Source organism: Aethalodelphis obliquidens, unplaced genomic scaffold (assembly GCF_003676395.1).
Source record: "Aethalodelphis obliquidens isolate GAN/ISIS:26980383/991018 unplaced genomic scaffold, ASM367639v1 scaffold22, whole genome shotgun sequence".
Taxonomy (NCBI): domain Eukaryota; kingdom Metazoa; phylum Chordata; class Mammalia; order Artiodactyla; family Delphinidae; genus Aethalodelphis; species Aethalodelphis obliquidens.
The window spans coordinates 1,595,756-1,620,766 of NW_020837966.1; the positions used below are offsets into that span (position 1 = coordinate 1,595,756).

The 25,011-nt window shown below is 56.9% G+C and overlaps 1 protein-coding gene across 1 annotated transcript in view; it reads left to right on the forward strand.

Moving 5' to 3' along the window:
- The window catches only part of DNAH1 (dynein axonemal heavy chain 1), a 79,064-nt gene that overhangs the window by 34,191 nt on the left and 19,862 nt on the right, over positions 1 to 25,011 (forward strand). Inside the window, exons 18-46 of the mRNA XM_027121021.1 lie at positions 452 to 607; positions 1,014 to 1,212; positions 1,292 to 1,545; positions 2,133 to 2,345; positions 3,889 to 4,053; positions 4,774 to 4,895; positions 5,054 to 5,159; positions 5,745 to 5,924; positions 6,566 to 6,706; positions 7,325 to 7,488; positions 7,718 to 7,831; positions 8,587 to 8,775; positions 9,059 to 9,164; positions 9,873 to 9,986; positions 10,443 to 10,592; positions 12,319 to 12,405; positions 12,498 to 12,684; positions 15,255 to 15,346; positions 15,727 to 15,881; positions 17,345 to 17,522; positions 18,316 to 18,510; positions 18,599 to 18,718; positions 18,939 to 19,097; positions 19,257 to 19,361; positions 20,475 to 20,615; positions 20,768 to 20,928; positions 21,331 to 21,488; positions 21,846 to 22,019; positions 22,814 to 22,852. Of these exons, the coding sequence (XP_026976822.1) occupies positions 452 to 607; positions 1,014 to 1,212; positions 1,292 to 1,545; positions 2,133 to 2,345; positions 3,889 to 4,053; positions 4,774 to 4,895; positions 5,054 to 5,159; positions 5,745 to 5,924; positions 6,566 to 6,706; positions 7,325 to 7,488; positions 7,718 to 7,831; positions 8,587 to 8,775; positions 9,059 to 9,164; positions 9,873 to 9,986; positions 10,443 to 10,592; positions 12,319 to 12,405; positions 12,498 to 12,684; positions 15,255 to 15,346; positions 15,727 to 15,881; positions 17,345 to 17,522; positions 18,316 to 18,510; positions 18,599 to 18,718; positions 18,939 to 19,097; positions 19,257 to 19,361; positions 20,475 to 20,615; positions 20,768 to 20,928; positions 21,331 to 21,488; positions 21,846 to 22,019; positions 22,814 to 22,852 (4,324 nt within the window). The remainder of the gene's footprint in view (positions 1 to 451; positions 608 to 1,013; positions 1,213 to 1,291; positions 1,546 to 2,132; positions 2,346 to 3,888; positions 4,054 to 4,773; positions 4,896 to 5,053; positions 5,160 to 5,744; positions 5,925 to 6,565; positions 6,707 to 7,324; positions 7,489 to 7,717; positions 7,832 to 8,586; positions 8,776 to 9,058; positions 9,165 to 9,872; positions 9,987 to 10,442; positions 10,593 to 12,318; positions 12,406 to 12,497; positions 12,685 to 15,254; positions 15,347 to 15,726; positions 15,882 to 17,344; positions 17,523 to 18,315; positions 18,511 to 18,598; positions 18,719 to 18,938; positions 19,098 to 19,256; positions 19,362 to 20,474; positions 20,616 to 20,767; positions 20,929 to 21,330; positions 21,489 to 21,845; positions 22,020 to 22,813; positions 22,853 to 25,011) is intronic.

The window sequence follows — 25,011 nt, forward strand, 5'->3', positions numbered from 1 at the left end:
CACACACACACACACACACACACACACACACACACACACACACACACCCCACACACACACACACAGCTCTCCAGGGCCAGGACTTGCCCCTTGCAGTCAGGAGGTGCTGTGTCAATGTTTGCTGGGCGAGTGAACAAGTAGCTAAAAGAATGAACTGAAAGGCCAGAGAGGTGCTTGGGCAGCAAGTTCCAGGAAATTTCAGAGTAGCAAAGAGCCCCAACCCCTCTGTTGTGTCCTCATGGGCACTGTGTCTCTATCGGACCTTGCTGTGTTACCTTGGGGTGGTCAGCTGCCTGTGATAGGCCAGGAACCTCTCACTCCAGGAGAAAGTCCCCTCAGAACTGGGAGATGTTGATGCTCTGGGGACCTCAGTTTCCCTGGGTGTGCACAGGGATGCATGAGCATAGGTGGGCCCACAGAGGCCTCTGATCCCTTGCTCCTTGGCCTGCAGCTGGTGGTAGCTGGCTTCTCCAGCCACGTGGAGATTGCGCGAGCGCATGAGATTGCCAACGAGGTGCGCCGGGTCAAGAAGCAGCTGAAGGACTGCCAGCAGCTGGCGATGCTCTACAACAACCGCGAGCACATCTTTGGCTTGCCCATCACCAACGTAGGCCTCCTCTGGGTGCACTGCCCCCCAGCCCTGAGAAGGGCTTGAGGAGGAGCCCATGGCATTTGCGGCCACATCTGGAGCCAGCTGCCAAGTAGCAGGGCCCTGGCATTTGGGGGGGGTGCAGGACTGAGCAGGCTGCAGAGAAGAGCTTACCCCCGTCTCCTGGCCCCTAGGGCGAGGAGGCTGCCTGGACCCAAGCAGGAGGCTGGAGGCTCAGTGCAGGCCTTGCTCAGCCACTCAGAGCCCAGAGCCCATGGGGGGAAGGAAGAAGGGAGGCCAGGCCTGAGTCCATGGGGACAGGATCAGGGACAGCAGCCAGGAGCAAGGAGGGGCCCCAGAAGGAGCAGCGTGGAGAGAGACTGGGGAGCACCCCGACACAGCCCCAGCTTTTCTGCCCCTGCAGTATGACAAGCTCTCCAGGATGGTGAAGGAGTTCCAGCCCTACCTGGACCTCTGGACCACAGCCTCCGACTGGCTGCGCTGGTCAGAGAGCTGGATGAACGACCCCCTGTCAGCCATCGACGCAGAGCAGCTGGAGAAGAACGTCATCGAGTCGTTCAAGACCATGCACAAGTGCGTGAAGCAGTTCAAGGACATCCCAGGTAGGCAGCCCAGCCAGCCCGTCCCCTCCTTCCCTGCCTGTGCCAGCTGCCTCTCACCCCTGCCTGCCCTGCCCGGCAGCCTGCCAGGATGTGGCCTTAGACATCCAGGCCCGCATTGAGGAGTTCAAGCCGTACATCCCGCTGATCCAGGGGCTACGCAACCCTGGCATGAGGACCCACCACTGGGACATGCTGTCCAATGAGATCAACATTAATGTCAGGCCCAAGGCCAACCTGACCTTCGCCCGCTGCCTTGAGATGAACCTGCAGGACCACACTGAGAGCATCAGCAAGGTGGCCAAGGTGGCTGGCAAGGAGTACGCCATCGAGCAGGTGGGCCACCACCAGCAGGCCCGCCCTGCCCCACCCACATGCTGCCCAATGGTGTGGGAATGTGACAGTACTGGGCCCCATCCCTGGGGCCCCATTCACCAGGCCAAGAGGTTGAGGTGCATCCTATTAAGTGCGTTAATAATGCGTATGAAGTGCTTGGCATGGTGTCTACCACCCCTATTATTATTCAGTTATTCCTCTCAAGTTATTCCTCTCTCAGGAAGGTGCTGATAGCATTACCTCATTTAACAGATGAGCAAATTAAGGCTCAGAGAGGTTCAGCAATTGGCCAAGGTGGCATAGCCAATAAGGGCTGGAACTGGGACCAGAGCTCCTAACCAGTGCCTTAGCTGCCTCCCAACATGCTTGTTCATGCATGTTGTACACATACACCACATGTGAGAGCGAGTCAGCCTTGGATTCCAATGAGGGTCCATGGGGGATTTGTTGACCAGACAAGCTGAGAGTTTGTTGAGGGGGCCTGGGTGAAGATCATGGCCGGGTAGAACCTGCCCTTCCCCGCCCAGTGCTGCTCAGTGTGGGCCGGCTCTTTCCCGGGACCCAGCCTTGACTCGTTCCTACTCCAGGCGCTGGACAAGATGGAGAAGGAGTGGTCCACCATCCTGTTCAACGTGATGCCCTACAAGGAGACAGAGACCTACATCCTCAAGAGCCCAGATGAGGCCTCTCAACTGCTTGATGACCACATCGTCATGACCCAGAGCATGACCTTCTCGCCCTACAAGAAGCCCTTCGAGCAACGCATCAACTCCTGGGAGAACAAGCTGAAGCTGACCCAGGTGGGCCCTTCCTGTCCTCCCCTCCCCCATCCCCCCACCCTCGCAGCACCCTGTCCCAAGGCTGCTCTTTATGGTGTCTGGGTGGGGCTGGAAGTGCTGGAGTGCCTTGCTGAAGGTTTGCACAGCTCCTGGCTCTCTGCCAGTCCCCTCACAAAGAGGAGGGGGACTAGAATGGCGCTCTCCGTCTCAGGTTCGGCTGCTGGAGCAGGCAATTCAGAACGTGCCGGTGGGGCCAGTGTTTGGTCCAAAGCTGCAGCTGAGGAGGGGTGTGAGAGCTGCCAGCAGACCCCCAAAGTGATGCCTAGGCTTGGGACAGCTAGGACCTCCAGTCTCAGGACTTTCTGGGCTGAACACCACAAGGCCCTGAGGCTCCTCAAAGTCCCCTCCTACTTGGCCTTGAGCTTCTCACTCGCAGCTTCTCACTTGGAGCTGGCTTGGGGTAAGAGAGCCAGGGCACTAGGGACCGCTGCTCTTTGGGGCTCTCAAGGCCAGTGGCCGGCACTATCTGCAGAACCCTGAGGTCAGTGCCAGGGCCAGGCCTACTGGTATGATTCTGACAGCCCCTTTCTGGGAGCTGTTCAGAAACTTCCAGTGAAGACCAGAAGCTGAGCGAGCAGGGCCTGCCTGTATGTTCCTTGGGTCACCCAGAGAGGCCTGAGCTCATCAGCATTGTCCCTGGGTCTCCGTCCTTTGCTCACACTGTCCTCTCTACCTGGAGTTCCATCTCCTCCAGGGCTCAGCATCGAGCGGCCCTCATTGATTCCCCCACACCTGCCTGCAAGGTATTCCCATCGAGGCCCTTGGTCGGTGCCTCTTACAGAACCCATCACACACACTGGGCCCTTGGTGATTCAGAGGCAGAACTGGCTGTTTAGAGGATTGTGGGCTCCTCAAGGGCAGGGACCACACCCTCCTCTGTTTCCTCTGGAGCCCACATGGACTTGACCTGGGCCTGACACAGGCTGGCCACAGCACACTGTCTCATGAAGAAGAGAATGAACGAATGAATGAATGGGTTTGCACTGATAGGAAATGGCAAGAGATAAATTTGGAAAGGGGAATCTGGAGGCAGAGGGGAAAGTGGCTTGAAGAGGTCTCATTCTTGGACTGATGTTTCACAGAGTATTTTAGGGGATCTCAAGCTCAAGTCCCAGTACACCTCAAAGAATCGAGGGGTCATAGACCCAAAGTCCTCCCAGGAGAGGAGACTGGTTTGGTCTTCCATGCACTGGGCTCTTTCCTTGTTACTTTAGGGTTTGCTGGTTGGGGCGTGGTTCTCTCATAAGAAGAGTGGCTCCCCTGGCTCTGTTGGAGGGTTGGGCATCCTGTGGGGGATTTGCGGTTTCTCTAGAGGGCAGACATCCATGTAGCCTCTTTGTTCCCTGGAGTACCGTGGCTGACAGCGCCATCTAGAAATTTTCCCGTGGACACTGGCTCTGGTGCCCAGTGCTCTGCCTAGAACTCTAGTGGGATAGAATGTCTAGGTCATGGGGGACAGGACCCAACTTGGACCCCAGGCCCTGACAGTCCATGCCCTATTCAGGAGGTGCTAGAGGAGTGGCTGAACTGTCAGCGGGCTTGGCTCTACCTGGAACCCATCTTCAGCTCTGAAGACATCAACCGGCAGTTGCCGGTAGAGAGCAAGCGCTACCAGACCATGGAGCGGATCTGGAGGAAGATCATGAAGAATGCCTACGAGAACCGGGAGGCGAGCTCACCCGGGGATGGGAGGGGGAAGCTGGGACTACCGGGGAGCCTCCTGGTCTTGTCTCTACTGAACAAGAAAGACTGGAGGACAAGGCCAGGGCTTTGGTCTTGGCCCGTGTCCCCCTGGGTGGGCTCCCCAGTCTTGAGAGACATTCCTCAGAAACACAGCAGTTGATGATTTTCCCCTTGGAGATTTGCAGTCCACAGTAGTATTTTTATTATTTAATTAAAATAATTAATTAATTTTATTTGCGGTACGCGGGCCTCTCACTGTTGTGGCCTCTCCCGTTGCGGAGCACAGGCTCCGGGCGCGCAGGCTCAGCGCCCACGGCTCACGGGCCTAGCCGCTCTGCGGCATGTGGGATCTTCCCGGACCGGGGCATGAACCCGTGTCCCCTGCATTGGCAGGCGGACTCTCAACCACTGCGCCACCAGGGAAGCCCCACATTAGTATTTTTAAAGACCCTGACAAGTCCTACAGCAAATCAAATTACTTGGTATTGGTTAACCCTATTTATTTTGATCATAGACTTCTTTTCTGTGGGGCTGACAGGGGTGATGGAGGCAGCCCCTGGCTCGGGGCAATTTTCCTGCCCCCATTTCTTCACGGGCCCCACTGAAGGTCTCTACGTGGCAGGCATGGGTCCTCTCTGAGCCCACCTTGCTGTTTCCCAGTCAGACCGCTCTTACTTCCAGTTTCTCTCTGACCCGGGCCATCCAGGTGATCAATGTGTGCTCTGACCAGAGGCTGTTGGACAGCCTGCGGGACTGCAACAAGCTGCTGGACATGGTGCAGAAGGGCCTCAGCAAGTACTTGGAGACCAAGAGGAGCGCCTTCCCCAGGTGGGCACCACTGGCCCATGCCCACTGTGTCAGTGCCTGCCCACGAGGCTGGGGCCCCAGTGCCCCTCCAGGCTGGGGTGCAGGGATGTCAGTGGTACTGGGGCAGCTGGGACCCAGTGGCTGCCTGACCCACTCCCTCACCCCCGTTCCCCTGGCAGATTCTATTTCCTGTCTGACGATGAGCTACTCGAGATCTTGTCCCAGACGAAGGACCCCACAGCTGTGCAGCCCCACCTGCGCAAGTGCTTTGAGAACATCGCCCAGGTGGGTAACTGGGCCAAGGGCTCAGGGCCAGGAGCACTGGGGCACCTTCCCAGGGAGCACACCTCTTCTCTCACCTCAAGTCTCTTTAGCAGGAAATGAGGTGGCAAGTGAGATTCCTGGCTCTTAGAGACATACCTGGGGCCTGTGGGAGGAAGGTCAGCTGCAGAGCCCTTGGCTCAGGGTTGGGGGACCCTTGCTCCCAGCTCACCCAGGGGATCCCTGGCCCCTGCCATATACACTGAGGTTCTGGCTAGGCTGAGAAACCCATGAGGCCAGAGGCTCCTGACTCTCCTTGCCCTCATCTTCGTCTACGAGGGAGGCCACACAGGCTTGCGCAGGAGGGGGACATGCAGGGCAGGCTTAGTCTCCTTCCCCAAGTGGGCTGTGCCACAGCTGGGGACAAGGCAGTCTCATCTTGCCCACAAGCAGTCAGGGAAGACCCAGCCAAGGTGGAGCTCTCTTCTAAATGTGAGAGCCACCTTCTGAAGGTGGAGGGCACAGGCGGGGTCAGCACTGGGGCTCTGGTGGGCAGGGCTTCTGGGCACACTGAGGGTAACCTCACTCTTAACTGCCCCCTGCCCACAGCTGCTCTTCCAGGAGGACCTGGAGATCACACATATGTACTCGGCAGAGGGTGAGGAGGTGCAGTTGTCCTTCTCCATCTACCCATCCAGCAACGTGGAGGACTGGCTGCGGGAGGTGGAACACAGCATGAAGGCCAGTGTGCGGGACATCATCGAGAGAGCCATCAAGGCCTACCCCACAGTGAGCCATGCCTCCCCTCCCAGCACAGTCTCCCAACCTACTCGTTCTTCCGTTTGCTCCTTTCTCAGTGCCTCTGTGCTCTATCACGGGGGCTGGGCTACCTGTCTACCTCATCCTCAGTCAGCCAGAGTGTCTCTGGGGGCAAAGGGTCCTTGGGGCCCACTCAGGGAGGAATCTGAAAACAACCTCTAAAAAGTGAGACTGGCTCCTAGTGATAATCAGTTGCTATGGTTATGTTTCATGCACTCACTGTGTGCCAGGCCCTGGGATGGGACTTCACCCCCATTACCTCTCTCAGCCCCACAATCAGTGGCTAGCCTGGGTGTTAAGCCTTATCCTACAAAGTAGCCGAGAGATGTTTCCTGCCCAAAGGGCATGTGGTTCATAGGTGGCAGTCAGGATTTGAACCCAGGACTGTGTGTTCCCCAGTCCTGGGCTCCCACCCCTGTGCTTCCAGGTCTCCTCTGCAGAGGAAGTAATGACTCTGCCCAGCCCTGAGAGGCCCAGAGCTTAATGGCTTCTCTGCTTTCGAGGTGGAATTAACAACCTGAGACCAGAAGCACAGATGACATTTAAGGGAAAAACAGTGTGCAGGGTCGGGGCTGGCAGCTTCCACAGCCCCGTCTGTGTTATCGTCCCAGATACTCAGGACTCAGTGGGTTCTGAACTGGCCTGGCCAGGTGACCATAGCTGGGTGCCAGACCTACTGGACCATGGAGGTGGAAGAGGCTCTGGAGGCCAGCAACCTCAGTACCCAGCTGTTCCCCCAGCTTGCCCGGCAGGTGAGACTCAAGGGGGTCACCATCTGCTCCCCACAAACACCCTACACCCTGGGAGAGCCCAGGCCCTCCAGGAGCTTTGTTGTGTACTGATCCTGGAAGAGGCCTGTGGGTGGAGCCAAAGAGTAGAAAGTTAGACACCCTTGAAATGAGTGTCTCATGACCAGCCACAGTGGGAGGTATTGGGGCTCTGAGGGGAGCTCTGAGGACAGGCAGATGCCCCTCTCCCGAAGGTCACCGTGGGAGCCTCCTCCTGGAGCCCTCCTGGGCTACCCCGCAGCTTGCGCTCACTCTGTGCACTAGCTCCTCACCACACTCCTTCCTCAAGCTCCTCGCCAGGCCCCACCACCTCACCTGGCCCTTGACACCATAAGCTGCAGGGAGGCAGATGCCATGCATGTGCCTCCGTTTTTATCACTTCCCTGCCAGACTTCCCATGTGACCAGTGCCCTGCCTGCCTTCCCCCTGCCTGGTCACTGCACCCCACCCATCCCAGACCATCAGAAGCCCCCAGAATAGAGGGGTTGTTCCTGGCGGAAGCCCACCCTCTCAACAAGGGAGGGGAAGCCTGCCTGCAGTGTGGCCCTGCCCATTCCTGATGGTGTCCCCTGACTCCTGCAGCTCAGTGACCTGGTGGCACTGGTGCGGGGGAAGCTGTCCCCCATGCAGCGAGCTGTGCTGTCAGCGCTAATCGTCATCGAGGTCCACGCCAAGGATGTGGTGAACAAGCTGATTCAGGAGAACGTGGTCAGTGTGAATGACTTCGAGTGGATCTCACAGCTGAGGTGAGGAGGCAGGTGGTGTGGCCACGTCCAGGGCCAGAGCAGCAGCAGGAGGGGTCAAGGGACGTGGGGAGTCAACTACAATAGGGTGGTCCCAGCCCTCGGGGCCCTGGGGCAAGTTGGGCGCCTAGATGACTTCACTCCCCAAAATAACCGCCTCTCCCCTACCACATACCCTGCACAATGGCCCGTGGTCCACATGGCCTGGGAACCTATCTCCCTGCAAAACCAGGTACTACTGGATGAATAACAACCTGTACACCCGGGCTGTGAATGCCAAGTTCATCTATGGCTACGAGTACCTAGGCAACAGTGGGAGGCTGGTGATCACGCCCCTCACAGACAGGTGAGTGCCCCCCTCCCCACGTACCCTCCCACACTGGGCCCCTCCCTCCAGTTCTGACTGGCCCAGGAGTCCAGGGCCCACAAGGCGCAGTCAGTCCATCAAAGGTTAGTAGCTCAGCTTTCGGGTTTAAAACTGGCTCTGCCTGTCATGGGCTGGGCGACCTTGGGCAGGTGGCTCAACGCCCCCTATGCCTCAGTTTCCTCTGCAGCTTCCTCAGGGTGGTTATGAGAGTTTTGTGAGCTGATGTGTAAAGCTCTTAGCACCTGTGTGGTGCTCAGTAAGCATCTAATGGGTGTGGGCTTTACTGATTTTATCAGTCAGATCCTCCTTTCAACACGAGAGAGGAATTGATCTTGAGAGAAACAATGGGCGAGTCCCTTTACAAAGTGAACACTTCTCTTCTAAAGCAATCAGTTGTTTCCTCTGGCTGTCTGTATTTAGTAGCAGCTGGATTTTCAAATTGGGTTTTGAGGAAAGGAAGGGAAGAGTGGCCACAGGTCAGCCATCCTGGCAGGTCCCTGAGCCAAGCGCTGCAGGGCCATGGGGTGGGGGAGCACTGGCCAGGTGGCTGAGGGCTCCAGTCCTGACCCTGGCAGCCAGGGCTGGGCCCGCCTGGGGCCCTGAGAACGGGGAGGAGCAGGAGCTGCCCCTCCACAGGGCCCAAGACGGTGGGGGATGGGGGCTGTCTCTCCTCGTGCCTGTGGGACTCCTGAGGAAGGTGCACGGCCCACACCCATCTCCTCTCACTCCCGCAGGTGCTACCTGACCCTGACTGGGGCCCTGCACCTCAAGTTTGGGGGTGCCCCAGCTGGCCCAGCTGGCACAGGGAAAACTGAGACCACAAAAGACCTGGGCAAGGCCTTGGCCATCCAGACCGTTGTGTTCAACTGCTCCGACCAGCTCGACGTCATGGCCATGGGCAAGTTCTTCAAGGGCCTGGCCAGGTAAGGCTGGGTGTGCAGGTGGCACAGACAGGGCAAGAAGGCTGAGCTCTCCCGGGACACTGCCGAGAGGAGCCTCACGGTTTGGTGGAGGGGAGGGGATGGGATAACAGGAGTCAAAGGCTCGGCCCCTGGCGGCCACTGGGACGGGGTGGTGGGCGGTGGGATTGTGGCTGAGCTGACAGAGAGCGCCACTGAGGGCTTCCTCCCCAGCAGAGTCAGCGGGGGCCCTTGGAGGTGCCAGGGGGCTCTGAACTCATATCCACCCTCAACATTCTCCCCTCAGTGCTGGGGCCTGGGCCTGCTTCGATGAGTTCAATCGCATCGATATCGAGGTGCTGTCTGTGGTGGCGCAGCAGATCACCACCATCCAGAAGGCGCAGCAACAGCGGGTGAGCCTCCTGGGGGCCACCCCCGTCCACGCCTCCCGCAACTGACCACGTTTTCCCTTCAGCTATACCCGTCCCGCCCATGCCGCCTTGCAGCCCCCCACACTGGTGGGGTGAGAAGCCAGGTGCTCAGGCCTGCCCTAAGCCCAGCCTCTCTCATCTCACAGGGGACTGGGCAGTCCCCCCCACCCCAGAAGAGCTGTCTCTGGGGGACTTCTGAAGCCAGTCGGGGAGCCCCATATCCTTACCCCACTCTGGGTACAGCTCCTAGGCCAAGCTGCAGTAGATGAAGCGGTCCCTCCCCACATCCTGACCGTTATGGAAAGTCCCAGCCATTTGTCCTTCTAGTTTTGTTCAGGGTGGTCAGAGGTCTTTTCCTGGGGATAAGAGCTGGGAGGCTGGCAGGTGTCCCAACCCCAGTAAGGCCCTGGGTCCTAGTAAGGGCCGAGTTTGCCCAGGTCTAAGGAGAATCAGTGTTGGGAAATGGGGGTGGAAGAAGATATGTGAAGGGAAGGGGAGCCGGGACCTGGGAGGCCACGGGTAGCCAGTGGGACCAGACGTCTTAGGCCAGATCCTGAGAGAGGAGCCAACCCATGGTCAGGGGTCCAGTCCAGGCTGACCGGTTATAGTCAGGACAGGGACATCAAGAGGGGATGAGGGGGAACATCCAGAGGATGCGGCAGGTGAGCCAACCCCTCCCTACCCCTGTAGGTGGACCGCTTCATGTTTGAAGGTGTTGAGATCCCACTTGTGCAGTCCTGCGCTGTGTTTATCACCATGAACCCGGGATACGCTGGTCGCACGGAGCTGCCCGATAACCTGAAGGTGAGTTCGGACCTAGGTTTGTCCAGGAGGCTGCTCAGGGTATTGGGAAACACCAGAGCTGTGGCCTGGGCTCAGAGATGCTAAAGCACTTATGCAAGTACACACAGCTGCTGGACATCAGGGACTGTGCTTCCCCATGGCAGCCCTCCTGCCCAGGGGCCCTGAAGCCCACCCCCAGCCATGGAGAGGAGGGCCCAGGCTTGTCCTCAGGGCTTGGCAGAAGGTAAGGGGCAGGTTCAAGTCAACACAAAGGACTGGTTTCTAACGGGCAGAGGGATCCACTCATAGGGGCGTATAAGCCTCAGCTGTGGTAGGTGCAGTGGAGGGAGGATCCAAGCGTCGGTGGGGGAGGAGGGCAGTGAAGCTTCCTTCAGAGGACCAGACAGTCCAGAGAGCAGGTGGTGCTCTGGGAGGGGAGGTTGGCCTCTCCATTCACACGTACACCATGTGCCCCAGGCACTGTTCCGGCCTGTAGCCATGATGGTTCCAGATTACGCCATGATCGCTGAGATCTCCCTCTACTCCTTTGGCTTCAACGAGGCCAATGTGCTGGCCAAGAAGATCACGACCACCTTCAAGCTATCCTCCGAGCAGCTCAGTTCCCAGGTGAGGTCATGCCCTAACCAGGTTCCAGGGTCTGAGAGCTGCTGCCTTCCCCTAGCAACCCTAGGAGATAGGTATTACATCCCCATTTCTCAGCTGAGGTCACTGAGGTCCTAAGTAGGCAGGAGCCTGGCCAGGCTCATGTGGTGCACAGGGGAGCTGGAACAGGAGCCGGGAACAGATGCCCACCTGGGCCAGTTCAGGTGCAAGCGAGGGTCAGCCAGTAAGAGACCAAGAGCCACACAATCCAAGGCTGGATAGCAAGTGCACCTAGGTCTCGTGGGACCAGAGTGGGACAACCAGCACCCGCTCCACCCGAACCTCCCAACACCAGGGCCTTCCCCTCAGTGAGCTGAGCCCAGGTTCTAGGGCACATGCTGTTGGTATAGGCACCAGCACTGGCGGATGAGCTTTCCTGTTTGGCTCCAGTCTCAGGCAGGCTCCCCCTTTGCAGTGGCAGAGATGAGCCCTAGCTCTGGGCTTACATGCTGCCAGCTTAGTTTCTTTCTTTTTTTTTTTTTTTTTTTTTGCGGTACGTGGGCCTCTCACTGTTGTGGCCTCTCCCGTTGCGGAGCACAGGCTCCGGACGCGCAGGCTCAGCGGCCATGGCTCACGGGCCTAGCTGCTCCGCGGCATGTGGGATCTTCCTGGACCGGGGCACGAACCCGCATCCCCTGCATCGGCAGGCAGACTCTCAACCACTGCGCCACCAGGGAAGCCCCCCCAGCTTAGTTTCTTAATGGTTCCAAAAGGGTCCCTGGTGTCACCCTAATGGGCCCTCTTTAGGTGACCTGCTCATGCATGAACACCCATCACTGTGGCTTGGGAGACCATACTGCCTTTGACCAGGTGGGGCCCACCGAAACCCATGGGCTAGAGGAGCATTCTGTTACTGGGAAAAACGGCAGCTGTCCACAGAGTGCACCATAGGTGCCAGCGCTTCCACACACCCTTCTTTCTAACCATCCACTTTCAACAATGTACCCCCTCAATAGAGCAGCTATCCCCACATTGTTCTGGAAATGCAATCAACCCTTCCCAAGTGCTGATGACCCAAAGCCAAGCCCAGTCTCTTCATCCAGCTCCAAGTCCAAGATTTCTGGGAAATGTGCTGGTCTGTGGGTCAGGTCCAGATGTAGCTTCCTGGTCTGGCACCATGAGGCAAAATGATAAGTTTAACTATTTCCAACACACCTGCTATATAATGGAGAGAAACAGAACCAGAGGCAAAAGCGGGGAAAGCCAAGGTAGTACGGCCGAAAGGGTGGGTCTGGAGAGATATGATGAATGTTAGAAGGAAGCTTAAAGGCCATCGAGGCAAGTCTGCTTGTGGCACAGATGGGAAACTCCTTCATCCCCTTTTTGAACAAAACTTGAGTGCCTCCCTGCCCTTGGCGCTGTGCTGGGACCACAGGGATTGAGCCATGACCAAGGCAGACTCCTCACCCTCAGGGGCCAAGAGGCAAGCAGGGGTGCAGGATAGGTAACCTGGTAAGGGGAGTGGGCCACTGGGGCAGTGAAGTAGAGGGCACCACAGGAACCCAAAGTGGGGCACCTGGCCCAGGCTGGGGAATGCAGGTGGGTGCGGATGGCCTGCAGGGGAAGTGACACTTCAGCTATGAGCTAGGCAATGAGGCACGGCCAGGTGTCAGGTGGGAGACAGTGTTCCAGACAAAAGACCCGAGAGGGACAATGCTCACCCACCCCTCCTCCTGTATGGTGGTGACAGGATCACTATGACTTTGGGATGAGAGCTGTGAAGACTGTGATCTCAGCTGCCGGGAACCTTAAGCGAGAAAACCCCAGCATGGATGAGGTGAGCTGCATCCAAAGAGGTGTCTGGGGAGTGGGGCTCTAGGGAGGCTCTGGAGCAGCTAGAGGGGTGTCTGACCTGGGCCTCTGCTGCAGGAGCTGATTTGCCTCCGGGCCATCCGAGACGTGAATGTGCCCAAGTTCCTGCAGGAGGACCTCAAGCTCTTCTCTGGGATCGTGTCTGACCTGTTCCCCACCATCAAGGAGGAGGTGACTGACTACGGCAACCTAGATGAGGCCATACGCAAGGCCTGTGAGAAGAACAACCTCAAGGATGTGGATGGTGAGCCCCTGGCCCTACCGTCCTGTGGTGCCAGAGGAGGGCTGGGTCCAGCCACCCCAGGTTGCAGTCCAGCCTCAGGGTCCCTCCCGCCTGGCCAGGCATGCTGCAGGCTGGGGCTCTCTGCCCCTATCTCCGCTGGGACACTTCAGGTGGTGGGAGTCTAGGGAAAAACTCTCCTTCACTCTCACATCAACACTTCTGACACCAGATGTGTGGGGTTTTACCCACGCTCATCAATTCTCGAACACAGCTGTGTTCTACAATTCAATTCAATCCTGACATTAATCAGAGTTAGCATAGACCCCACAGGTTACGGGCTCAGTCCCACAAGACTGCCCCCACTTCAGATACTAGTCACAAGTACTGGGTCCCCAGGTTACCCACAACCTCTGTCCTATTTGGCTACAAATCAGAGGTTCCCATGACCCCGCCCCCCTCTGGCTTGATCATTTGCTAGAACAGCTCAAAGAACTCAGGGAAACACGAACGCTTGCTGATTTATTATATAATAAAGGATGTGATAAAAAGGATACAGATGAACAGCAGGATGAAGAGATACATAGGGCGAGGTCTGTCCCCGTGGAGTGGGGGTGAGTCACCTTCCCAGCCCGTGGATGTGTTTACCAATCCAGAAGTTCTCCAAACCCTTACTTTTGGGATCTTTTTCTGAGGATTCATCATTCAGGCATGGTCACTTATTAACTCCACTTTCAGACCCTCTCCCATCTCCGGAGAATGAGGGTGGGCCTGAAAGTTCCAAGCTTCTTCCGGTGACCAGTCCCCTCCCAGGAGTTCACCACCAAGAGTTGCCTCATTAGAACATAAGATGTTCCTAACACTTGGGAAATTACACAGTTAGGAGTTCTGTGTCAGGAACCAGAGACTAAATATTGGAACTTGAAGGTTCTCCAAGCACCCCTATTTACAAGGGTTTGAGGAGCTATGCATCAGGAACCAGGAACAGAGACGATACAGAGATTGCCTATTATTTCACAGTGGGGAAGCAGGTGCTGCCCTTCCTCCCCGTGGAGGAGCAGTCACAGCTTGGACCACACCCTTGGCCTTGTTACTCCTTGACAGAGGCTCTCCTCTGCCTCATCCTCACCTGCTTGGGGTGGGAATGGGGTTTGATGTCTGGGATGGGGGAAGATGGTGAGCCTATCCACACCCCTGCCCTTCACCGTTCTTCATTAAATATGCGGCCCTAAGCACCCCCCTGGCCTGCTGAGGCCCCAGCAGGCGAGTTGAATGAAGCCTCAAACTCTTCTCTCCCTCACGGCCTTGGGGCAGCTTTGCCAGCACCAAATAACTGGATCTTGTCCCTTTGGCAGGGGCCCCCAGACCTGCATCGCTCTCCTGGACCCCTCTTCTTGGGCTAAAGTGATGTGCTCATTCCCTACCTGTGTGGGTCTGGCCTGCCACTGCAGCAGGCAGCTGCCCCTACAGCTCTGGTCTTAGTCAGTCAGAGACGCTGACCGACACTGGATCTTTTATTTATTTATTTATTATTTATTTTTGGCTGCATTAGGTCTTTGTTGCTGCGCGTGGGCTTTCTCTAGTTGTGGTGAGCGGGGGCTACTCTTCTTTCGGGTGTGCGGGCTTCTCACTGCTGTGGCTTCTCTTGTTGCAGAGCATGGGCTCTAGGCACGTGGGCTTCAGTAGTTGTGGCATGCAGGCTCAGTAGTTGTGGCTCACGGGCTCTGGAGCACAGGCTCAGTAGTTGTGGTGCCAGGGCTCGAACCCGTGTCCCCTGCATTGGCAGGCAGATTTTTTTTTTTTAAGTTATTTTTAGCATTCAGGATTTCTTTCTTTTTTAAATTTATTTATTTATTTTTGGCTGTGTTGGGACTTCGTTTCTGTGCGAGGACTGTCTCTAGTTGCGGCGAGCAGGGGCCACTCTTCATCGCGGTGCGTGGGCCTCTCAATGTTGCAGCCTCTCTTGTCGCGGAACACAAGCTCCAGACATGCATGCTCAGTAGTTGTGGCTCACAGGCCTAGTTGCTCTGTGGCATGTGGGATCTTCCCAGACCAGGGCTCGAACCCGTGTCCCCTGCATTGGCAGGCAGATTCTCAACCACTGCGCCACCAGGGGAGCCCGGCAGGCGGATTCTTAATCACTGTGCCACTAGGGAAGCCCCTGACCCTGGATCTTGTCCCTGGGATTTTGCCTCATGTTGGCCAGCACTTCCCTGGGGCCATGCTCTCAGTAAGCTGGGTGGTAGCTTTGGAGCTGAAGTTGATTTTGAGGCCTGTGACAGTTCCTCACTGAGCAAGCCTGTGCCAGCTGGACACCCGACCAGTGGATGTTAGGGAGTAATAGTCACAATGTAAATAATGGCTGGCCATTAGCAGAGAATTCCTGCTCTGTGCCAGGCTGTGTGCTCAGGGCTTCACCTGCCTCTACCTATGAGGTAGGTACTACTGCCATCCCCACCATCCCCATTTTACAGATGAGGAAACTGAGGTGCAGGGAGTGAGGTAACCCATCACAGGTCACACAGCAAGCTAGTGTCAGGACCAGGATCTAAGCCCCCACTCTGATCCCTGGGCTCCCTGCCATGTCCTTCCAGGATTCCTGACCAAGTGTATCCAGCTGTATGAGACCACGGTGGTGCGGCACGGCCTCATGCTCGTTGGGCCCACAGGCTCTGGCAAGAGTAACGTAAGTGTTCCCTGTGCTATACAGTAGGTCCCTGTTGGTTATCTATTTTAAATACAGCAGTGTGTACATGTCAGTTCCAAACTCCCAATCTATCCCTCCCCCCACCCTTTCCCCCTGGCAACCATAAGTTTGTTCTCTATACTCCAGTATAAAATAAAAATTAAAAAAAAAAAAAAGACTAATATAAGTGGAGCCTAGCTGGGCAGCCCAGTACCCAGACAGTGGACCTGAGGGTAGAACAGCCTCAACAGGGGTCTTGGCCCCCACTTGTGCCTCCTTGGCCTTTAGAATACCGTCCTGCCCGCCGTGGCCCACAGCCCACTTCAGCCCTTCTCTCCAGCGAGCTTGGAGGCTCACTCTTGGCTGGCCCTTCTCCACAGTGTTACAGAGTCCTGGCAGCTGCCATGACGTCGCTGAAAGGGCAGCCATCCATCAGCGGCGGTGTGTACGAGGCCGTCAACTACTACGTGCTCAACCCCAAGTCCATCACAATGGGCCAGCTGTACGGGGAGTTTGACCTGCTCACCCATGAGTGGTGAGTGGCCCGGGACCCCTCCAGTGACTGCCCTGCTCCCAGACCTTTGCAGGCTATGGGCCGTGGGCCGCCTCCCTCCCTGAGCCAAGTGGAAGGTTGGGAGCTCTGGCTTTGAAGCCCAAATACCTGGGACTCTACCCACCACTGCACTTCCTCACTGAGTGACCCACCTCACCCCCTGGGCCTTTGTCCCTCATCTGCAAAGTGGGGAAAAAAATGACACCATTATTATGGAAGATGGCTGGGACAGTGTAGCACATGCTGAGCTCTCAGTACATGTTGACTTTTGTTAGTACCCACGAGAGGCTGGTGGTCTCTCTTGGGGCCTCTGCTCCTGGGCTGAGATGTGCATTTTAGGGGAAGTGCACCAAACTGGGAGAGATGTCAGCACCTGAGGGTTTTCTCCAGGGCTATTCTGTCTCTCCAGAGAAGTCTCCAGTCTCCTGCTGGGGTGTCTTCTTGGTCCCAGTGTTCTGGAACCCAATGGAGGATGGGCACTGGAGAGGGGCAGTCACCCATCTTTCTGAATGTGGGCCTGTCCAGCTTCCCCCATTTCTGGTAAAGGGCCTCACCCATGCCTACTCCAGGCTCTTGTGTGGTTAGGTGGTGGCCTGGGGATCAGACCAGAAAAATGCCCTCCTACTCACCCCCTTCCCTGGCATTTGGTGCCTCTGAAGTCTGAGGCTTCTTGGGTTCTCTGGCAGGGACTAGATATATCTCATGACCCTGCTTTCTCTACGAGGTCATTTACCCCTTCTCCACCTCTGTCCATCTTCCGGGACTGTGTGGACCTCTGTTTCTGTGTTGCCTCCTCCCCCATCTTCCTTTTCTTTCTTTTTTTTCTTAAATTCCAGGACACTATAGTTTTTTTTGTTGTTGTTTGTTTGTTTTTTGTAAATTTATTTATTTTTGGTTGTGTTGGGTCTTCGTTGCAGTGTGCGGGCTTCTCATTGTGGTGGCTTCTCTTGTTGTGGAGCGTGGATTCTAGGCGTGTGGGCTTCAGTAGTCGTGGCACGCAGGCTCAGTAGTTGTGGCTCATGGACTGTAGTGTGCAGCCTCCGTAGCTGTGGCGCACGGGCTTAGTTGCTCCGAGGCATGTGGGATTTTCCCAGACCAGGGCTCGAACCTGTGTCGCCTGCATTGGCAGGCGGATTCTCAACCACTGCGCCACTGGGAAAGTCCCCTCATCTTCCTTTTCTTTTGGGGATATTACTTTTCATTCTCCTTTAATAGAACTTTAGTGAGGACTCAGCAGGGAGAGAATATAAGCACACATTTTCATTATATTTATTATACCAAAAAGTCCTATTTTCCCTGCTATAATTTTTAAATGAATGAAGATATTTAAGAAAAAAACAAAAGCAGAGCAGGGCCAGCATGGATCCAGGTTTCCCTGGGAGCCAGCTGTGCTTGCCGCCCTGCCTCCCCTGCACCTACAGCCCTTTCCACCCTGGTGGCTGCAGGACAGATGGGATTTTCTCCTCCCTCATCCGGGTGGGGGCCATCACCTCTGACACCAACAAGAAGTGGTACGTGTTCGATGGGCCGGTAGACGCCATCTGGATTGAGAACATGAACACGGTGCTGGACGACAACAAGAAGCTGTGCCTCAGCTCCGGGGAGATAATCAAGCTCACAGAGGTGTGTCCGCCTGTCTGCTCACTCTGCTCTCCTTCGCAGCCAGGTGGCCCAGGGCACACCACGCTAGCCAAGCCTCATCCCCCTCCACCCTTCCCTCTTGGGGCCACAGCGCCATCCCCATCCCCAGGCTCCTGTACCGCAGGCACGTCCTACACAGCTGCTCAGTGCTGCCCTTTCGGCAGACCCACTTTCTGTGATGCTCCGAGCCTAGGGCCAGGACAACTACCCCAGCTCCTGGTTGATGCTGTGCCTCCCAGGCCTATTTGCAGTCATATCGGCCCATTCTGGGTTAGGCATACTGGCAATGTGCCTGGAGTCTGGAGAACTTGGGAACAGCTGCCTGGTGGGAAGTGTGGGGCAGTTCTTAGAGAAGGAGGGGTATTGCCTGAGCCTAAGAGCAGCCAGTCTCTTGAGTCCTTCTGAGAACACCTGGATGTCAGTGTGACCCTGTGTCCATGTACACAGGTGCGGGGCTTTGGAGCAGAGCACACAGCTCCCATCGGATATCCCCAGGGCTCTAGGGACCCCAAAATGCCCTGACCCGAGGCTGGCCAGAGGGCTCCCAGGAATCTCCTTAGACTCCTTCTTGGCCTCTGGGGAGGGCTGTGTTATCAGCTGAGGGCCAAAAGGTTCCTGCATTTGCCCCCACCCCAGCCCTGTTCCTGGCCCAGCGCCTGCCCCGTGGCCTGCCCAGAGTTGCAGGATGGGCAACACCTCCCCATGGCCCCGCAGCCCTTTCCCCTGCCGTGGAGGCTGGCGGCTGGCCCACTCACGCAGTTCATCTTGGCACCAGGCGATGACCATGATGTTTGAGGTGCAGGACCTGGCAGTGGCCTCCCCAGCCACAGTATCCCGCTGCGGTATGGTGTACCTGGAGCCCAGCATCCTGGGGCTCATGCCCTTTGTCGAGTGCTGGCTGAGGCATCTCCCTGCTTTACTCAAGCCCTTTGCGGAGCAGTTCAAGGCCCTCTTTGTCAGCTTCCTGGAGGTGAGTGAGACTACGGTGTGCCGGCCCAGGTGGGGCAGCCGGGTGCTATGGCCACCAGCCACAAGAGCTGGGTGTCCATCCCCTGTAGGGGTCCATCACTTTCGTCCGGTCCTCAGTGAAGGAGGTGATCACCTCAACCAACAGCAACCTGACCATGAGTCTCCTCAAGCTGCTGGACTGCTTCTTCAAGCCCTTCCTGCCTAAAGAGGTACGGCTCTGAGCAGTGGGCTGGGGGCCTTCTCTCCTCATCTGAGGGCCCTGAATCCCAAGTCCAGCTTTCTGGAAGAGAGAATCAGATTGGCTCACATGGGTCATGGGACACCCTGTCCAGTCTGCTGCAGACACAAAACTACGGCAGAGGCCAAGGGATGGCCCCCACCCCCTGGCTTCCTCAGGCCACTTAGTTCTGTCCCCGCCTCTGTCCCCAGGGCCTCAAGAAAATACCTCCCAAAAAGCTGAGTCGCATCCCAGAGCTGATCGAGCCCTGGTTCATCTTCTCCCTGATCTGGAGTGTGGGTGCCACAGGGGACAGCGCCAGTCGCATCAGCTTCAGCCACTGGCTCAGGATCAAGATGAAGACAGAAAACGTGAGAGGCGGCAGCTCCTGGGCTGGGGTCCAAGGTCTGGGATGCATACGCTGAATGCTGGGTGTTTTGGGGCCGTCCCCCAGGCCCCGGCCCCCAGAAACAAGTAGCCACACAAGCCACCGGGTCTCACCGCCTGGTTTTCCCCCTGGTCCTTCACAGCTGACCTTGCTCTTTCCGGAGGAGGGGCTGGTGTTTGATTACAGGCTAGAGGACGGCGGCATCAGCAGCACCACTGACGATGAGGACGATGATGAGGGCAAGCAGGTGACTGCAGACCTGCCCAGGGAGGGCCCCACTGGGTGGCGGCTGTCCTCCTCGATGAATAGTGACTGCAGAGAAGAGGCTGCATTGACGGTCACAGGTCTCAGACTGGGGTTATTTGCATCATCTCCTGAATCCTCACAGACCCACAGCGTGGTTATTATTGTGCCCATTTCCCAAACAAGGAAATTGAGGCTCAGAACTGTCGCGCCCAGCTAGTCGGTGGCAGAGCTGGACTTGAACCTGGGACTGGGAGATGTCAGAGTGCCTCCCTTCCCAGCCATACACACTGCCTCCCCTGTGTTGATGCTGAGCCCAGGTATTAATCAACTCAGTTCTACTTAAAAGCCCCATTTGCCCAGGGGCTGGGCTCCTCAGGGGTGGGGGAGTAAGCCCCCATGGCCTGTCTTGATGTCCCCATTTCTCCTCTTAGCCAGCGAGGGTCCCATTAGCCTACCCTCATGGGATCAGGACTCTAGCCCAGAAGGAGGAGGGGCCAGAGAGGCATCTATAGAGATGGTTACTGCACAGGGTCCTGCTGGGGGTCTCACGGGGCATGTTTGAGTCTAACCATCAGTACCGTTCCCAATGGGACATGTGGGTTTGACCACAGTGAACACCCCCATCAAGGGAGGTCTGCAAGTTGAGTCAGGGCTGTGGGTGAAGGGATGCATGCAGGCGGGGATGGTGGGGGAGAGCGGGCCAGGTGACCTCTCAGTGTCTAGGCGATGCCAGCCCCATGGTTCTGGCCCTCACATGCTTGGGTAGCCTAAACTAAACAGCAGAGACCTTTGCATTCTGGGTTGTCCAGTTCCCAGAGTACTTCCTTCATGCAGAGGCCCAGAGACTGGCCCCACTGAGGTAGCTGGATGCAGGGAAGCCTTCACTTGGGCAGCTGTGTGCAGAGAGCCCCCCATTCCTGGAGGTTTGTTCTGGGAGTCCCCCACCCTGTGTGGAGAGTGGGCACAGGGATTCCTGTTTCTGTCAGAAGCAGCCCTTCACCTGGACCCTCTTGCTGAGTCCCAGCAGTGCCGCTCCTTGCCCTCCTGGTGCACTTGGCCAAGGGTGAGACGGGGAGAAGGTTCCAGGCCCACCCTGTGCCACCTGTGGTTCCAGGTTGCCTGGGTGAAGTGGATGGACTCCTCAGCTTCGTTCACCATGATGCCAGATACCAACTACTGCAACATCATCGTGCCAACCATGGACACCATCCAGATGTCCTACCTGCTAGACATGCTACTCACCAACCGCAAGCCCGTGAGTGCCCCTGCCATGCCCTGCTTCCAAGTGCCCCACACTTCCAAGGCCTAGGTCAGGAGTGGCTGGCTCCCACACTGACAGGGCGGCAGCTCGTGCTGCATGCTGGGCCCTGTGAGAGCGCTCTGACCCTGTGTCCCCTGCTCTCCTAGGTGCTGTGCATCGGGCCGACGGGCACAGGGAAGACCCTCACCATCTCCAACAAGCTTCTCAAGAACCTGCCGCTGGAATACATCAGCCACTTCCTCACCTTCTCTGCCCGCACCTCAGCCAACCAAACCCAGGACCTCATCGACAGCAAGCTGGATAAGAGGCAGGCACCCTGGTTCCTTCCTGGGTCCGATGTCCCCCAGCCTGGCTCGGCCAGCTGCTGTCCCCCCTCCCCTCCCGGGTGGCCCTTGGGCTCCCTTGCAAACTGCTCTGGAGCCTTCTTCCATCAGGAGTTCCCACCGAGCCCTTCTGTGGGTGCTCTCCCTGGGCAGAGCACTCGGGAGGGGCTTGTTATCTATCTGCCTAGAGGCAAGGCTCAGAGCAGCCAGGTGTGATGTCCCAGGACGCTCAGAATGGGACAAGGAGTTGCTCAAGAGGCTCAGCAATTCGGGGGAGCCTGAAGTTAGTGAGGGCTTCCCAGAGGTGAAGCTGCCATCCTGCCACCCTGGATTCCCTGAGGACCTGGTACCCGTGGGTGCTGGGCTTACACAGCCCCATCCCACAGGCGGAAGGGCGTGTTCGGGCCGCCCCTGGGGCGCAACTTCATCTTCTTCATCGATGACTTGAACATGCCGGCCTTGGAGACATATGGCGCCCAGCCGCCCATCGAGCTTTTGCGCCAGTGGATGGACCACGGCGGCTGGTATGACCGCAAGATCATCGGTGCGTGCTGGCCGCCTGGGGCAGCGGGGCAGGGCTGGGTGTGCTGGGCAGGGCCAGGGCCTCACCCGTTAGGCACAGTAGGCACAGGGCCTGGGCCCACAGGACTCACAGAGAGTCCATGGAAGTGTTTTAATGTCTTTTAAAATAAAGGGGAAAATGAACTTCTAGGTCAAAGAACATTTAAAATGCATAATATTAATATATTTGTCTATGTACCAATACTGTGGTAAATTATAATTTTTAATATATATATTTTTTAATGGAGGAGGAGGCCCAAGAAGGCAAAAGTGCCCAGGGCCTACAGAAGTCTTAATGTAGCCCTGGGCAGGGCCTTCTGACTTCCTGCCCTGACTCCAGGAGCCTTCAAGAGCCTGGTGGACATCAACTTTGTCTGTGCCATGGGCCCCCCCGGTGGAGGCAGGAATGCTATCACTCCACGGCTGACCCGCCACTTCAACTACCTGTCCTTTGCTGAGATGGATGAGGTCAGCAAGAAGCGCATCTTCTCCACCATCCTGGGCAGTTGGATGGGTGAGTATCGGGCAGGAGTGGGGTAGGAGGCCACGGGCTAGGGCAGAAGCCCCAGCCAGGTAAGCCACACCAAGGACAGCTGGGCAGCACTGGGAAGGGCCGAGTGGCTGAACCACTGACATCAGCCCTGGCTTCACCCCTTACTCAGCTATGTTACCTTTGGCCAATTCATGAACCTCTCTGAGCCTCAGTTTCTTCATCTGAAATGGGTGATAATATCAGTGCCCAACACCCCGAGTTGTGAAGGTTAAATAAGACACTGCATGTAGAGCATCTAGCAAGAAGCCCGGCATGTGGTAACTGTGGAATATATGATTTATACATATGTATACATGTATTTTCATCCGTATAAGTACACGCATATATGGTAGAAAGGCTAGTGAAAGGATGTTACTTTTGTAAATCAGGAAGTGCCACCAAGATAGAATGGACAAAATGGCCCTGATTTTCCATGGAGCTTGAAGAAAAGTCTGTTCCAGGATGCAGTTTTCCCCAACCAGTCCACTTCTTACATAACACACACTCTGACCTTTAAACTCCACTTGGCACTGTGCCAGGTGGTGGGTGATGGGAGTCAGGCCTTCCTTCCTCTGGCCTGGCCTGCCCTGCCCCCAGGGGCTATAGACCAGAACTTGCCCCCATGCCCAGCTTGGAGGTGGGGGCCATGTGGCTCTGAGGAGGGGGGTGATGGTCAGTGGCTGCTCTGGGGCTGCCCAGCTGAGCACAGCCGGTCAAGGTGGGCAGCAAGGGACCCACCTAACTCTGAGCCCCATGTCTCTCCCTCAACCTTCTAGATGGACTCCTTGGAGAAAAGAGTTACCGGGAGCCCGTGCGTAAGTGCAGGCCTGGGCAGGGCCTGGGAAGGCCTGGATGGGGCAGGGGCACTGGTTCCAGGGGGAGCCCTGGACTCCAGTTGGATGTCGTTGAGGCCGGGTCCCAGGGGCCACAGTGAACCATCCTCAGACTCCTGAGGGGACCTCGGGCCACTGCTAGAGCAAAGGTTGCCCAGCACCGACGGTCTGCATGGCTCACTCACCGTTACATGGCCAGTCAGTCTTTCAGTGCCCGGGTGAGTGTCCGACCCATAGTAGAAGCAAGGTGAATGCACGTTGAATGAATGAATAAGGAATCCAACAAAGTCCCACGCTGTGTGAAGAAGCAGAGGCTCTGAGGAGAGGGCATGAGCCTGGAGCCAGGAGCAACCTGAGTTCGTGTCGGGCGTCCCCCGTGTGGCAGCGGATCTGCTGCTCATTGCAGCAGGGTGACTGGCCGCTCCAGACCTCCTCAGGCCTCCGTGTCCACTGCTGACCTGCACCCAGGCCTCCCTGGGCCCTGTCTTCTCTCCTGTTCCTGGGAACAGATTTCCCTGCTCCCGTATGAGGCCAAGCCCTCCTCTTAGGCCTGAGTCCCATCCCCTATTGTCTGCTTGACAGCCACCGACATCAGTGTTCTCTTCTCCACTGGGCCATTCCATCAGCGAAGACACGCCCCGATTTCTCCCATCTTAAGAACAAAACACAAAACAAGCCCCTCTTTTCTCCCCTCCCTACCCAACCCCCCAGCCTTGGCGCCATTTCTCTGTCACCTTGAGACCAAAACGCTCCAAGAGCGTTTTCTCCTCCTGCGGGCACCAGCCCTCCCTCCCACTTTCTCTTGAGCCCCACCAGTCCCTGGAGAGGGCTCTTGTCACCAGCAGCCTTGCAGCGTCCAGACCAAAGGTCAGCTGGGTCTTCACCTTTCCCGGGCTGTCAGCTGTCTGTGGGGGTCACCCCTCCTCCTCCCAGTCGCCTTCCTAGGTGGACGGAGGGCTTACTCTCAGCCTCTACTCCCTCTAAACACACTCTTCTGGGACATCATCATCCTGCCCTGGCGATAAACCCCTTAGTGCGGATGCCGCTGAGTCTGTGTGTTTAGTCCAGACCTCTTGCCTGAACCTCGGACCAATGTCTCCTCTTGAATGTCCACTGGGCGTCTCAGGCTGAACATGTCCAAACCCGAGCCCCTGACCCACCAGCACCTGGCCCTCCATTCTTCTCAGCTGATGGCCACTGTGTCCTTCCACTCGCTCAGGACAAGGGCCTTGGCACCATCCGGACTTGCTCGCTCTCTCTGTCTCTCTCTCAGGAGGTCCTGCTGCCTCTCCCTCCAGAACCCCCCCTGAATTGCGCTGCTTAGCACCCCAGCCCTCACTCATAGGCCACTGCAGCAGCCCCCCCCACGCCGGTCTCCCTGATTCTGTCTTCACCCCCTGCATCTGTCTGTCTGTCTGGAGGTCTATCCATCCTCCACTTGCAGCCAGAGGGACCCATTCAAACGCTGAATCAGATCACATTCCTCCTCTGCTCAACCATCTCATGCAGACTAGAGCCCAGGTCCTGGCAGTGGTGGGCACCCCTCATCACTGTCTGCTCTCACCACCCCCTTGCTAAGTCCTTAACCCCCCCAGACATGCCTGCCTCAGGGCCTTCGCCCTGGCCACGCCCTCTCTGGAACACCTTCTCCAGTTCTGAACCTGCTTGGCACCTCAAGGCTTCGGGTCTCTGCTCAAGTGCCCTCCTCCGCAAGGCCTCCCCAGCATTTATGTCAAATCCCCCAACGCTGGCTCTCCCCAAACCTCTCTCCACACATTTTCCATCCCCAGTTTACTGTCAGTCCCCCAAAGAAAGTCAACTTGTTGGGGGTGAGGAGCGTGTCTGCTGGGGCTACCCTCTGTGCCCAGCACCTAGAACAGTCCTTGTGTTAATGGATGAGCCCGCTTTGGGGCTAGTGAGTTGTCCTGCCCCTTCTTTGCTTTTTTCGCTCTTCTGGGGGCTCCCTCTGCCCCAAATTCCCACTGACAGAATTTTGGTTCCCAGCAAAGAATTGCATTGTTTTCAAAGCACAAGCAAATAGGTTATGTTAATGGTGAAAATGCAAGGGGGTGATAAGCCCCCAAGGTCAGGGCTGAGTCCCAGGCCTCCACGTCCACTGTGGTGCACTCCTGAACCCCGTG